This window comes from Megalops cyprinoides, chromosome 24 (assembly GCF_013368585.1).
Source record: "Megalops cyprinoides isolate fMegCyp1 chromosome 24, fMegCyp1.pri, whole genome shotgun sequence".
Taxonomy (NCBI): Eukaryota; Metazoa; Chordata; class Actinopteri; order Elopiformes; family Megalopidae; genus Megalops; species Megalops cyprinoides.
In genome coordinates this window covers 23859168-23872736 of record NC_050606.1, presented here as the reverse complement: position 1 = coordinate 23872736, position 13569 = coordinate 23859168, and the positions used below count along the sequence as shown (strand labels likewise).

General features: G+C 40.7%; 1 protein-coding gene across 1 annotated transcript in view; it reads right to left on the bottom strand.

Moving 5' to 3' along the window:
- Positions 1–13167, bottom strand: part of LOC118771392 (chromodomain Y-like protein) — a 36086-nt gene extending 22919 nt beyond the window's left edge. The window contains exon 1 of the mRNA XM_036519374.1: positions 12822–13167. Coding sequence (XP_036375267.1) covers positions 12822–12845 — 24 coding nt within the window. The 5' untranslated portion in view covers positions 12846–13167. The remainder of the gene's footprint in view (positions 1–12821) is intronic.
- Between the last annotated feature and the right edge of the window lie 402 nt (positions 13168–13569).

Below are 13569 nucleotides of genomic sequence, written 5' to 3'. Positions count from 1 at the left end.
AGCTCAAGTTAAGAAAAAAATAAGGGAAGCCAAAAGGTGTTATGAAAGACAAATTGCACTAGATGCAAAGAGCAACTCTAAACGTTTTTTTCAATATTATGGTCAAAAAAGGATAGTTAAGGATGAAATAAGAGGTATAAAAAATAAGGATGGGGTTATGGTTTACAATAAAGCTATTGCTGATACACTAAACAGTTACTTTGTGGAGAGTTTCACTAGTGAAGTGTTTTTGCATATGCCTTCAGGTGCAGTCAGTTCTCAGAGACTTATAGAGGAAATTGATTTAAATGATGCAGAAGTACTAGATAAACTTCAAAAGCTTAAAACAAATAAGGCAGCAGGCCCTGATGGAATATATCCAAGAGTTCTCAGAGAACTAGCAGAGGTGGTTTACAAGCCTCTGACAGTTATTTTTAAGCAATCCCTTAAAACTGGAGAAATACCAGATGACTGGAAACATGGCAGTGTAGTACCTATCTACAAGAAAGGAGACCGGACTGAACCAGGAAATTATAGGCCTGTCAGCTTTACTTGTATCGCATGTAAAATACTGGAATCCATCATTAGGGATAATTTGCAATTATTCCTGGAACGAAATGGTGTTCTAAATGATAGCCAACACAGTTTTCGCAGAGGGAGGTCATGCTTAACAAACCTCCTGGACTTCTTTGAGGAAGTTACAGCTGGACTCAAACCAAGCTTATGATATTATCTATTTGGACTTTCAAAAGGCATTTCATAAAGTTCCGCACGAGAGACTCATTTTGAAAATGACATCTGCGGGAATTAAAGGAGCTATCACCGAGTAGGTTCGAAGTTGGTTGTCTAATAGAAAGCAGACTGTAACTGTGGGAGGAATTGTATCAGAGCAGGGTCCTGTACGAAGTGGAGTCCCGCAGGGATCGGTGTTGGGGCCTTTGCTATTTCTTATATACATAAATGATCTTGATGCAAAGGTTAGAAGTAAAATAGTAAAATTTGCAGATGACACAAAACTAGGGGGTCTAGCCAACAGTATAGAATCAACTAAGGTAATACAGGAAGACCTAAACAGCATCCAAAAGTGGGCAGATACTTGGCAGATGACTTTCAATTTAGATAAATGGTAAGTCTTGCATGTAGGAAATAAGAACCTTAGACAAGACTACTTCATGGGTGGAAAAAAACTAGAATGTGCTCAATTTGAAAAGGACTTGGGAGTAATAGTTGACCCAAGGTTAACAGGATCTAGGCAGTGTGCTGTAGCAGTAAAAAAGGCCAACAGGATGCTGGGATATATAGCCAAAAGTATTGAGTATAAATCTAAAGAGGTTATATTGAAATTATACAATGCCTTAATCAGACCGCACCTGGAATACTGTGTGCAGTTCTGGGCACCGCACTATAAAAAAGATACCAAAGCTCTAGAAAAGGTTTAAAGAAGGGCAACTAAATTAGTTCCTGGCATGAAATATAAATGCTATGAGGAAAGACTCAAGTTACTTAACCTATGTAGACTAAGCGAGAGGAGGCTTAGGGGTGATTTAATTGAGGTATTTAAATTTATAAAAGGAATCAATAAGGTTAACTATAATAGATTCTTTAGGGTGAGTTCAGTCTGTCAAACAAGAGGACATAAACGAAACTAGTTAAGAGTAAGTTCCGCACTGATATAAGGAAATATTATTTTACACAAAGAGTCATCAATACATGGAATAGGTTGCCAGGTCATGTAGTTGCGGCAGAGACCCTTGCTGTGTTCAAGTCTAGACTTGATGCAGTTTTGGATTCTCTTTAATTACGAAATGGCGAGCTTAGTTGAGCCGAATGGCCTGTTCTCGTCATCAAATGTTCTTATGTTCTTATGTTTGCTAATTCAGCTCAGAGTGGGCACGAGAGGAGAGAAGCATGGATCTGAATCCTTCTCTATTCAGAGGACGTCCCAGTTCGGTGTCTTGTAGCTGTGTCCTTTAATACAGGGATGAATATTTCAAACTGTAGTGGCATTAATAACACACACAAATGTATTTAGAATGTACTGTATTTAATCAAAAAATTTAAATCAGTGCTTTAAAAAATCAAAATGCATTGATCATATCACATCGCCATTGATCCCCGGTTGTGGTCTGGTGTTGACTGCCTTAGGGTCACCCTCATGATTGTGCTGGCCCCTTGCCTCTTGTCCCCCTAGGTATGTATGCCTTTATGTTTCCATTCCTGCAATTAACATCCACTAATCACTGTTTTCTATTTGTTTCCTATCCCTAAGGAGGCTCCTGTCTAGAGCTGTAGTCCAAGCGTCACATTGTGATTTTCAGTCCTGCTACCTCGCTGGCCTGCCATTCAAGCCAACTGCGTGCCAAGAACCAGATTCACCAGAATACATTTTATAATTACTCTGTTGTTAATTACTACCATCTACAGAACTCAAATGTACATTGTACAACTAAGTATTCTCTCTAATTCGATCTGCCCAATGCTGGCCAGAAGCAGATGGGCTGAGCTGACCCTCTGAGCTGAGTTCTGCTCAAGGTTTCTTCCTGATAATTAGGGAGTTTCTCCTTGCCACTGTTGTCTTAGGCTTGCTCTCAGAGGGTCTCAGGCCTGGGAACAATGTAAAGCTGCTTTGTGACAACTTGGGTTGTAAAAAGTGCTATATAAATAAAATTGAATTGAATTTAATAGAAGATCCACATCAAACAGATCATACATTTAAACTGATGGTAATCAAATTACAGTTACATTTTAAAAAATATTTAGATTACTGAAGAGATTACATTTTTTTCATTTAATTTCATTTATTTTTTTCAGTCAATGTTTATTCAGTTGGAAAATCTATCCAATGATAGGCAACTCGGGTGCATCTCCCATATGCCCAGCACAAAAAAACAAGAAAAAAGCGCACAGCCTGCCTGACTCAAGACAGTAGAATGGAGAGTGAGACAGAAAGCAACCAGCGCAACGCGTTTATGCCATGGAAATACCGGGAACATTTTACTTTCAAATTTGACAAAGTTCGCAACATAACAGTACAATACAAGCTGTGTTTGCCAGCAACCAAACTGCTATCTGCTTCAAAAGAGTCAACCTCTAACCTGAAGAAGCTTCTTGAAGTAACTTCTCTTTTTCATTATTTTTAATCTAATATTGATCGCTAGTTAGCCATCTTACATAGTTTGGCTGCACTGGATTAGTTATTCAGCTAGATAGTAGGCTAGTAGGTATAGTATTAAAGCTAACTAGCTAACGAGTAGATACAGTGACAAAACAAGTGAAATTTCACATGTTCAAAACTGCAATTACTCCAACAATTTTACACTACGCATATTATACATTAAATTGTTAAGCTACTCCTTTCTCACAATGTATTTAGGGTGGCTTGTGCCTTTCCTAACTCATGTTTCCGTGTAATGTAAAGTTTTTGAATTAACATTTACAATTCTGAAGAAACTGCGATGAAATGCCCATAGACTTAACATGGGGGTGCCAAAATGTTAGCCACAACAATGCTAAGAGAACATTCTAAAAATAACTGTTCAGAACCTTAGTTGGATGAACATTATTTAAAATTAAAAACAGTGTTCAGAAAGTAGTCCAAAGTATTTAGATTATGTTACTTACCTTGAGTAATCTAACAGAATATATTACAAATTACATTTTAGGGCAAGTATTCTGTAATCTGTAGTGGAATACATATCAAAAGTAACCCTCCCAACACTGATCGTTGCACATGAGCACATGATTTGCTCTCATTTTAGGACAAGGAGAAAATTGCCTGAGAAAAAGAATAAAAGAATAAAAGCAACATGGCCCAGATCCAACTTGTGGTGCTTTGTTCTTAACCACGGGTATAAGTTCAAACCTCCATTTTGCCAGCAAGTCATTTTTTAAGCCACTCCACAACAGAAATTTCACCACTGTGTTTTTCACTGAAGTTTAGATCGCAGCAGGCAGCGAGCAGAGATTGAACCCAAAGCTGGACACAGGCTCTGTTATTCATGTTTTTGTATTGTTTAGTTGTCTTGTTTTTGACACAACTTCTAGAACAGAACATAAATGTTTCACAACTTTAAGAAAATGAAATCATCATCATCATACATGTAACTGCACACTGAATGCTCAATAGAGGCTTGATTGTTGACATCATGACTGTTGACATTTTCACATGATTGAAAAATAAAAAGCAGTGAGAAAAGCCACTACTTTCCTGAAGATTGTGGGTTTCTCCATTGACTGTGATGAAAAGGTGGGGGGGGCGGGGGGGGGGCGGTTGGGCTTCTGGCCTGAAGGATGCTCTATTGAGGATGCAGCCACTGAATATGTTATCATAAAACTAAACTTGGATCTGTAACTACATCCCCCTTTAAAAGGGTTGGGGGAGCAACCCGCTCTCCACTGTCATGATGCCACATTTTACCCTCTGCGGGTCCTTTAAAGGCCTCACACAGAGAGGAATGGAACTTCTTCCACAGGCGTGAACTTAGCCAACCACGATTCCATACCTGGAACTTGGGTACGTAGGGTACAGAGAAAGAAACTATTACAATACAAGAAACTGATGGCGAATTCACTTCGCTGTTTAACTATGGAGGTATAGAGGCACTGTTGTCCTTACTGCACTACATCTGCAACCATTCAAGATGTGGCAGTATTTAACACAGCAATCGAATCACATGACCACAAACAATAAGGGAAGACACTGCAGGGTGGCATTCTTTAGAGGTTGCTTGGGTTATTCTATGAGAAGATAAGACTAGATAAGATAAGAAGAGAAAGCACTAGTTCGACATGTAAAGAATAGCCTAAGTCAGCCTGGAAGGCCCAGCTGAACACATTCCCCGCAGTTCACTGCAAAATGATTTCATTTCAAGCTCCAGTCAGACTCAGTCAGTGAAAGCTCAAATGATGGCCAGTGATCAGCTGACCCAGAGGCATCCTTGCATGGCTCAGTGATCCAAACAGGCTGCCTGTCCTTATCAGGGAGTGTCAATTATGCATAAGAGCCCTCTCCTCCGTCCTCATCTCCTTCCCCCTGAGGAATAACACGAGTGGAAAAGCCTGACTGAGGGGCCATGAAGCCGGGACCCACGAGATCCCTACACTGCAGGCTACACAAACCATGGCTGCTTCCAGCAAGCATTAAGATTTGTGAGGGATGGCACTGTCACAGAAGGAGAGATGTCCCCAGGGCTTGTAGGACAGTGAGATGTAGTTATTGTTGTATGTTCATTTTCCTAGAAGCTGACACCATCTGTAAGCTTCCCAAACTCCCCCTGTCATTTACGTGCAAGCTGTAATCCTCTCCACAGTACTAACAGACAACTGGAGAAACACTATAGTACATCAGTGCAGAAGCACCACGATCAATTCTCCACTGTTAAATATCCGTAAATATCCACGCTGGAATTACGGAAGGAAGTTGCGGTCAAACTTGATAATATGATTAATTTGCGTTAAAACATTAACGCGTTAAAGTTTCCAGATTAATCGCGAACGAGTGTTAACGCGTTAACGTTGACAGCCCTAATACAAACACAAAAGTTCATCAACCGTCTCTGCTGTGTTGCACTCTTCCCGCACTTTTGTGATGTCACGCTACTTACCTAGCTGACGCAGCAATCGCCATCCAGCATACGCCCCACCTATTAAGTAGGGTATGGTTGGCAGTGGAGACACAAGCCGTACATTTACATTTACATTTATTCATTTAGCAGACGCTTTTATCCAAAGCGACTTACATAGGTTACAGCTCTGTACAATGTTATCCATTTATACAGCTGGATATATTTACTGAGGCAATCATGGGTTAAGTACCTTGCCCAAGGGTACAGCAGCAGTGTCCCAGCGGGGATCGAACCTGCAACCTTTCAGTTACGAGTCCTGCTCCTTAACCACTATGCTACACTGCCGCCCCATTGATCATGAAGAGGACCCACTTGCCTGGTGGCGTGATGACCAAGCTCGATTTACACTTCTATCTAAATTAGCCAGAAAGTACCTCACAGTATTCGCTACTAGCAATCAGAGCTCATATTCAGTGCAGCAGGAAATACTGTGATGCCGTTCAGGGCATCACTGAAGCCAGATAAGATCAACATGTTGGTTTTTCTGGCCAGAAACCTGAAAGCTGACAAATAGTCTAAGAAAATTAATTTAAACGGATCCATTGAAAAAGCCATGTGGATTAGCCTACCTACCCATCTTGTTGGCATGTGCACTGCTGTTGACTAGTTTTGTAAATAGTTTATTTTGCACTACTGTATTTACGATTTACTGTTATATTTATTCAGTACTTGCTGACTTGCACTAAAAACTGTTACATTTCTTCATTTGCACAAAAATCATTTGCACATTGTATGCTACTTATTTTTATTCAACTTCTATTTGTAATTTATTTAAAATAAACCTTTCAATTTTAAACAAACCTTTTGCATTCAAATAAATGTGAATATGTCATAACATGTAACTAAGTGACTGTTTCACTAGTGATTGCATCCTCATGACTGTACATCATGACAACATTAACAGACAAGACACATGCCATGCAAAAATAGTCTTTTTAATTATGTTTATTTTTAAATCCTTAAACTCTTTCAGCTCAACAATTTCAACATATTAAGGGACAAGTAACGTGAAATGAATGAATAATTAAACACAGGGGGGTTTGGTTGTGGTATTACCGCAAACCACAAGGTGGCATTCTTTGAATACCGCGGTAAGGATATTTCTATACCACTGCAGCCCCACTTACATCACAACGATGAACATGACATAAGCCCTCACTGTTACCCTACGTTCACACCGGGAGTGGCCAGAGCGTTAAAGCGACCGGAAGCCAGCGTCTCCCAGTGGCGAGCAGCGGTATGACCGTTGGCGGTGCATCTTGGGCGGTGTGGGTGTCAGAATAAAGTTGAAGTCCGAGCAACTTTTTGGTAATGATCTATGATGCGGTTCCACGGCAACCAATCGGAATTTAGAAGTTGTTCTCTAGAATTCTCTAGAGCAGAGCACAACTTTTGTTCCCACCAAACATTAGTTCCCAAGCACAATGGAGGAGAGGTTGATAATTAATGCAGGCTACACAAAAATTAACGTTAATATTAATTAAAGCCCAAGGCTGGTCCTATAAACTGCATGTTGAAATTTGACTTCGCACTTGACATCAACACAAGTCACACCACACAAATGGCTTTTAATTATTTTGTTTATTTCGTTCGTTTATTTTGTTACCAAACATGTAAGTATAATTGTTCATTTCTTTCCTTCATTGATCGATTTCTTACCTTCACATTTTGCACATACTTGTGCAGGGCAGCCAGAGTGAATTTTGACACTCTCGCTGCTTCCCGTGTGAACGTAGGGTTAGTTTTGGGCAAGCTTTCCCAATATGCAGACGGCAAATGACATAATGACAAAATAAACTGTTAATGGCACTACTGTCCATTCAAACCTAAGAAAATTATGTCCGGCCCAATTACAAACAAAACAAATCACTGAACTATCAAAAATAACAATCAAGAGCATATCTAATATTCATAAAGCACCAAAATGGCCCAGAGTTTTTGAGGATATGCCAAAAAAATACATCATTCTCAACTGCTCACAATCAAAAAACACAAAAGACCTTCCTTTCTTTTTAAAACCCCAAAAACCAAACAGCCCACTTACACTAAGGAAATCAATATAGTAGACATGAGTCAGGACTTAAATAGCAGATAGCTGTCCCTAAAATCCAAGGAGTCCTTTAATCCCATCAACAGGCTGTACAGCAAGCACATGCAAATCATTCAGCTCCCTTGCATTGGTACACCACTGAAAACCTCATCAAGACCCTAAGATGCTGACAAATACTCTAAATTTCTGGACATGAAATTACACTGACTAGCTCCTTTCAGTCAAGGCTAAACCATCCAGTTAAATACAGTATCCCTCTTTATCGTAACTCTGTTCACTTGTGCTGTGGATATCAATGCTGAGTGAAGGAGCCAAAGAAGCGAGGAGAAAAGCAAATATTTAAGACAAAAAATACATTGTCCTGGTCAAAAAGTTGGTTTCTTACACAACAAAACACTATATTATATATCAAAACTGTTTTACAAAGCCACTTAAATAAACCATATCAAACTGTTTTACAAAGCCACAAATAAACCTTTAAATGCATTTTGTTTCCTTTATACCAAATTCTCCCAATAACCGGCAGTGTTTATCAGCCAATTCCCAAATTACTCCATTTCAAATACAGCTGGCATCTTCCATCAATGCATGTACTGAAAACCCGCCTTTACCAAATGAAGCCCTATTTCAGATGAAACAGTGTAATAAGCATGCACATGTCCCCAGTAACAGTCACAATGTTTAAATACCTGGTGGAAAATACAGAATTAACTGCATGGACACACCTGGTCAAACAGCCATCAATTCATGTCTCCTATTATGTCCTTGTTTTCAGCACCATGGAGAGCAACATGTGACCATAGAGACCTGCAGAACCATGAGTGAAGTGTATTCTGAAAATCGAAATTAAAGAGATTAGGATGCAATTTACTTAAGACCTATCATGAAAATCACTGTATGGCTAAAATTTATTACCCCATATCATTACTCACAGTGTAGACAAATTAAATCACATTTACACTTCTTGTATGTAAATCACATACAAAAGCAGCTTTAAATTTTGAGGCCGATTTTTTTTTGTTATGGTTTGGTTTTGTTTTTTTCCTCAAATAACACTGTAAAACAGAGAGGTGTTAAAATTCTACAGCACAGTAACATTTTCTTAACTCCAACATCAGAACTCTGAGCAGCGCTAAACTTCAGAGCCAGCTCAGACCAAGTGACGAATCCCCCTAACTTTGCAATTGTGAACGTTTTCTTGCTAGCCTAATATGAACAACTAGCTAGCTAGCTACCTAGCTAACGAACATGAACAACTACGTTTCTCTTGAATGTTGGGTGGTGTGGGCATCAGAATAAAGGTGAAGTCCAGGCAACTTTATGGTAATGAGCTATGACACACGGTTCGGCGGCAACCAATCGGAATTGGTTGTGCTCCGCTCTAAAGAATTCTAGAGAACACAACTGGGTAAACTTTTGTTCCCACCAAACATTTGTTTCTCAGCACAATGGAAGAGAGGCTGATAATTGCCGTGTTATAATTGTAATTATTAACTTTAATGTAGGCTACACAATAATTTATGTTAATGTTAATTAAAGACCAAGGTTAGTAAACGTGTCCTATAAACTGCATATTGAAATCTGACTTCGCACTTAGCATCAACACAAAAGTCACACCACACAAACGGCTTTTAATTCGTTTATTTCGTTACCAAACATGTAATTATAGTTGTTCATGTCTTTCCTTCATCGATCAATTTTTTACCTTCATATTTAAAAGATTTAATGAGGTTAACTCATACCCTACTTGTGGTCAGTCGTCACAAAGATACCGGTTGACACAGTTGTTTGCTTTGTGGCCCCTTTAAGTAACGTTTGCAAGAACAAGCATTCCGAATGAACTTGTAGCCGCCTATTTCATCTACATCAGAGCGTCCACTTCTTAGACAGCGTCATTGGCAGGGCAGCCAGAGCGAATTTTGATGCTCTTGCTGCTCCCGGTGTAAACATACAGTTACACAAAATATCATTACCATTAATATTTACAACCCATGAAAATGCTTGGGATGTAAAACTAAAAAAACAACTTAAATATCATTTGCAGCTGCTGACAGAAATGGACACTGTCATGACTATGCGCTAACTCCTTACATTGTGCAACTCCATTACCTAAACAACACACCGATAACAACTTGCCCTGGGACTACTGCTGACATTGAATCAGACACTCACACTGATTAATCTTACTGTCAATGCTAGAGCAGTGGAAAGTCTCACACATCAGCAACCTTTATAACTAAAATATGAGCTCAGCACAGCTCTGCCGATTTCTCTTCAGCACATAGCCTTTTCCTGGAGCTGATGGAAGCACTGTTCCCCTTTCCAAAGTGCTTCACACAGCAAAAACCCTCCAGTCAGTATGCTGTACAAGACACAGAAACGACTCTCACTTCACTCCATATTAAGATCAAAAGCTGCCAAAGAGATACAGGCTGTTTCTCAAAGTCAAGGATGCTTCTTTGGTAGGACGGGTCCTTCCAAGTCAGGTCCTTCAGAGGCTAGGCAAGACTCCTTCCTAGCATTTGGAGAACAGATAATGGAACAGTGTAGCGAGTGTGCAGGTGTGCGTCATTGAAAATGTCCCGCCTTCAATTCCGCGCCACAGACTCTTGTATGTGCGCATAGGATTGTGGGTGCTTTAAGGATGCTGAGGATACATACTATGCACCCTTGAACGTAGGACTCAGTCCTTGGTAGAATTCGAAGGATCCTCGACATCGGAACAGTCCTTCTGCAGGATTCGATGACGTAGCATCCTTGAAATGCAGCCGTTAAGGATCCTTCCTTGACTTTGAGAAACACCGACAGTTTACAACTGGAGATACACTCCATAATGCCATCTGACAAGTTCACGCAGCAGAACAATACTCTTCCCAGCCTTCAAGGCATTCCGGCTCCTGGACAGTCATGATTATTGTGTGGAAAGCACACGCAGATGGTGGAAACAGGCGCCTTGTTAGGGTGCTTTCACACTAGAGCTTTTGGTGCAGACCTGAGTCCGCTTGGCCCGTTAGTTCAGTTCATTTTGTTGATGTGAATGCTGTTTTCCGAACTCGCGTGCGCACCAGGGACCGTACCCGAGTCCTCAGAAAACGGGGGTCTGTGGTACGGTTCACCTGAACTCCAGTGCGGTTCGCCATTGGTGTGAAAGCTATCCGATCTAAAACCAGGACGTAAACGCTACTGATGACGTGTAATTTGTTATTTGCTCGTTGCATCTAAAAACTACTCGGGAAATAATTGCAGGTAGCCACACTGTTCGCTCATCTTGAGGGTATGCATGTATGCTCTGCAAGCAAAGCAGCAAATTAATTTCGCATTGCCGCCTGTCGCCGTATAAACGTCCTTATCCTAGCAGCTCGCATCACTCTCAGACAGCGGTACGTATATATGGCATAGTGAAAACGCCGAACACGGTTATTTTGGTGCTGACACCATATTAACAAAAAGGTGAATAAGAAAATTAGTGTGGCTTTCTATATTGCCTCTCTTTTGCGCCGTTGCCTAGCGACATTGGTAAATAAAAGCTGCACGTTCTTTACGTGCTGATGACGTAACCGGACCAGGGTTCGCAACCAAAAAATGTGATGTGAAAGGAGACCAGCGGGGGCGGGGGGGGGGGGGGAATAATCGCACGAGTTCGAACCAGCAAAACGAACCAAGTGTGAAAACAGCCTTATTCTTCTGTCCATGAGTTACATTACAAACACGAAATGCATTTGACCACGCTCCCGATAAAAAGATATGCGCCAGCTAGTGCACCAATAAAGATGGATCTGAAAGCATCATGCATTGGGCTTACTCAGTTACAGTTGTAGCCTATAATTCCCGTAAATTCCCATGTGCCAGTCATTAGTAATTCCCATTAATTCATTCATCAGTTACTAAACAGTGGACGCAGATGGAGGACCATTGGTCACAAATTCCGGTACACTAAATTTCAAAACTTCACAGGATATCAAATCTCGCACTGCCAAGAGGTAATACCAATAATTGGCCACCTAGCAATATAGTACGTTTAATTCTATATGGTATTTAAAGAGGTGGATATACAGACTGATACTACAACGTAGGGTAGCAAACTGAAATTTTCTTAATTTGAGCGTTCAACTCCACGTTCTCAAGCAAACCAGCCCACACTTGCAAGTCACTTGGCGTTTGCAAATCTCGCTAGTATACCAATATTTGCAAACAAAACTAGCAGTACAAGCAGTAGCACTAGTTGAATGTCATAAATTATAGCCATTTACGAGATTCTGAATTAGCTGACATTGTAGCTAACGATGCAAAGAATTAAATTTCTGAAGTCATTAGACAACTAACGTATTTGCAGTTAAGCCATGTACCCGGATAAAGTGTATCAGCGGTACTGGCGTCAATATGGTATTATGACTAACTACACTAGACACGAAAAAACACAAAGCAAAACAGGTCCATCCGTGACTGTCTCAGTGTTGAGGGTTGTGGAGTGCATCTAGCTAGACTATCTAACTATATCACAAAACTACCAACAGTCACCGCCAACAAGCAAACCACTGGCTACAAAATACACCTGGACTAGTCAGATAATCTTCGATCAGACTACAAACAATTTTAGTGCTAAACTGCTAACTAATTATTGTTTTCTTAGCTATCTGAGTTACCATATACGTTAACTACACTAGTTAACATCTGCTTCAGATAACAAGAAAGCAACAATGTTTTCCTTGCTAATACAATACTGATTAATTTAATCGTCCAGCTAATGGTACTGGCGAGTTACTTTATGGAGATCTCCCCTCCCCTCTATTGCTTGTGCACCCCCCATGACGACCGATCAGGCCAGCAAATCCACACAAAGTTCTGAGCGAACCTCCAAACTAGTCTTAAATTACCGCTAACTTGCTTGCTAACAGGGGTTCGAGTCCGCTATCAGCCACTAAGTGCAGAAGGCCAGCAGCCAGCTAACTTTGCTAGCTAGCACACGTTAGCTAGTTACAGCCAATCTCCGCGTTACTTGCGACAAAGATAACTTACTACAAAATAGTTTATAGCTAGCTAGCGACTGCTACATTTCCGTCCATCAGTGCTGCCAGGACGAACGTTTAAAAACTAAGACAACAAACAAAAGAGGAACGGCACCGGACGAAACTGTTAACAGTGGCTAACTGGCTAAACGGTTTCAGTACCTCGTAGAGCTCTTCCGAGGCCATCCTGCGTTGATATTTGCCGATGTTTAGCTGATCAGGTTGAAGACACTTTTCTTTTAGTTGCTGTGGCGTTATCTCAGTGTTTTTCTTAAACACCCTTTCTCTATAGCATTGCCAGGTTAGCTAAATAGCTAACTGGAGAGCGAGCTGTCCCGTTTTCGCTCCCTTTTCTGATCTTATCGTTCTCTCCCGTACACGCTCACGCTCGATCTGTGACTCTCTCCTCCCGCACCCTCCTGCAAAATCTCTGTTCTTGCAAGCGCTCAATTTCTGTGAATGCCAGAAGAATTATGCGCAGAAGCGACTGCGCGTTGGGCTCTGCCGACTCCAGCTTCCAACTATGCAACACAGGAAGTGTCAATCGAGCTCAGATAAGATGGGGAGAGCGCCAGCTGCGTGTTGGTTCCGAATGTAGTGGGTGGGTCTTCTTGGTTAATGAACGATATTAGCCTCTGGAAGGCGCGATACATTGATGGAATCGTGTTCTGATTACCATCAAATGGGAATAGGCCTATGGCATAGTTTCTGACATACAGAATAAACTTTTGAATTGAATGCATATATCATATCGTCTACTTCTGGTCTATCCAACGCAAGTGTGGTCTGTCAATCAGAATCAGATTGAAATGAAAGCATAACAGTATAATAGAAACAAATTGATATTTCACTTTTAACAGACTTTATGGTCAGTGCGCTTCATTTGTGTGCACTCATGTGTGAAAGACAA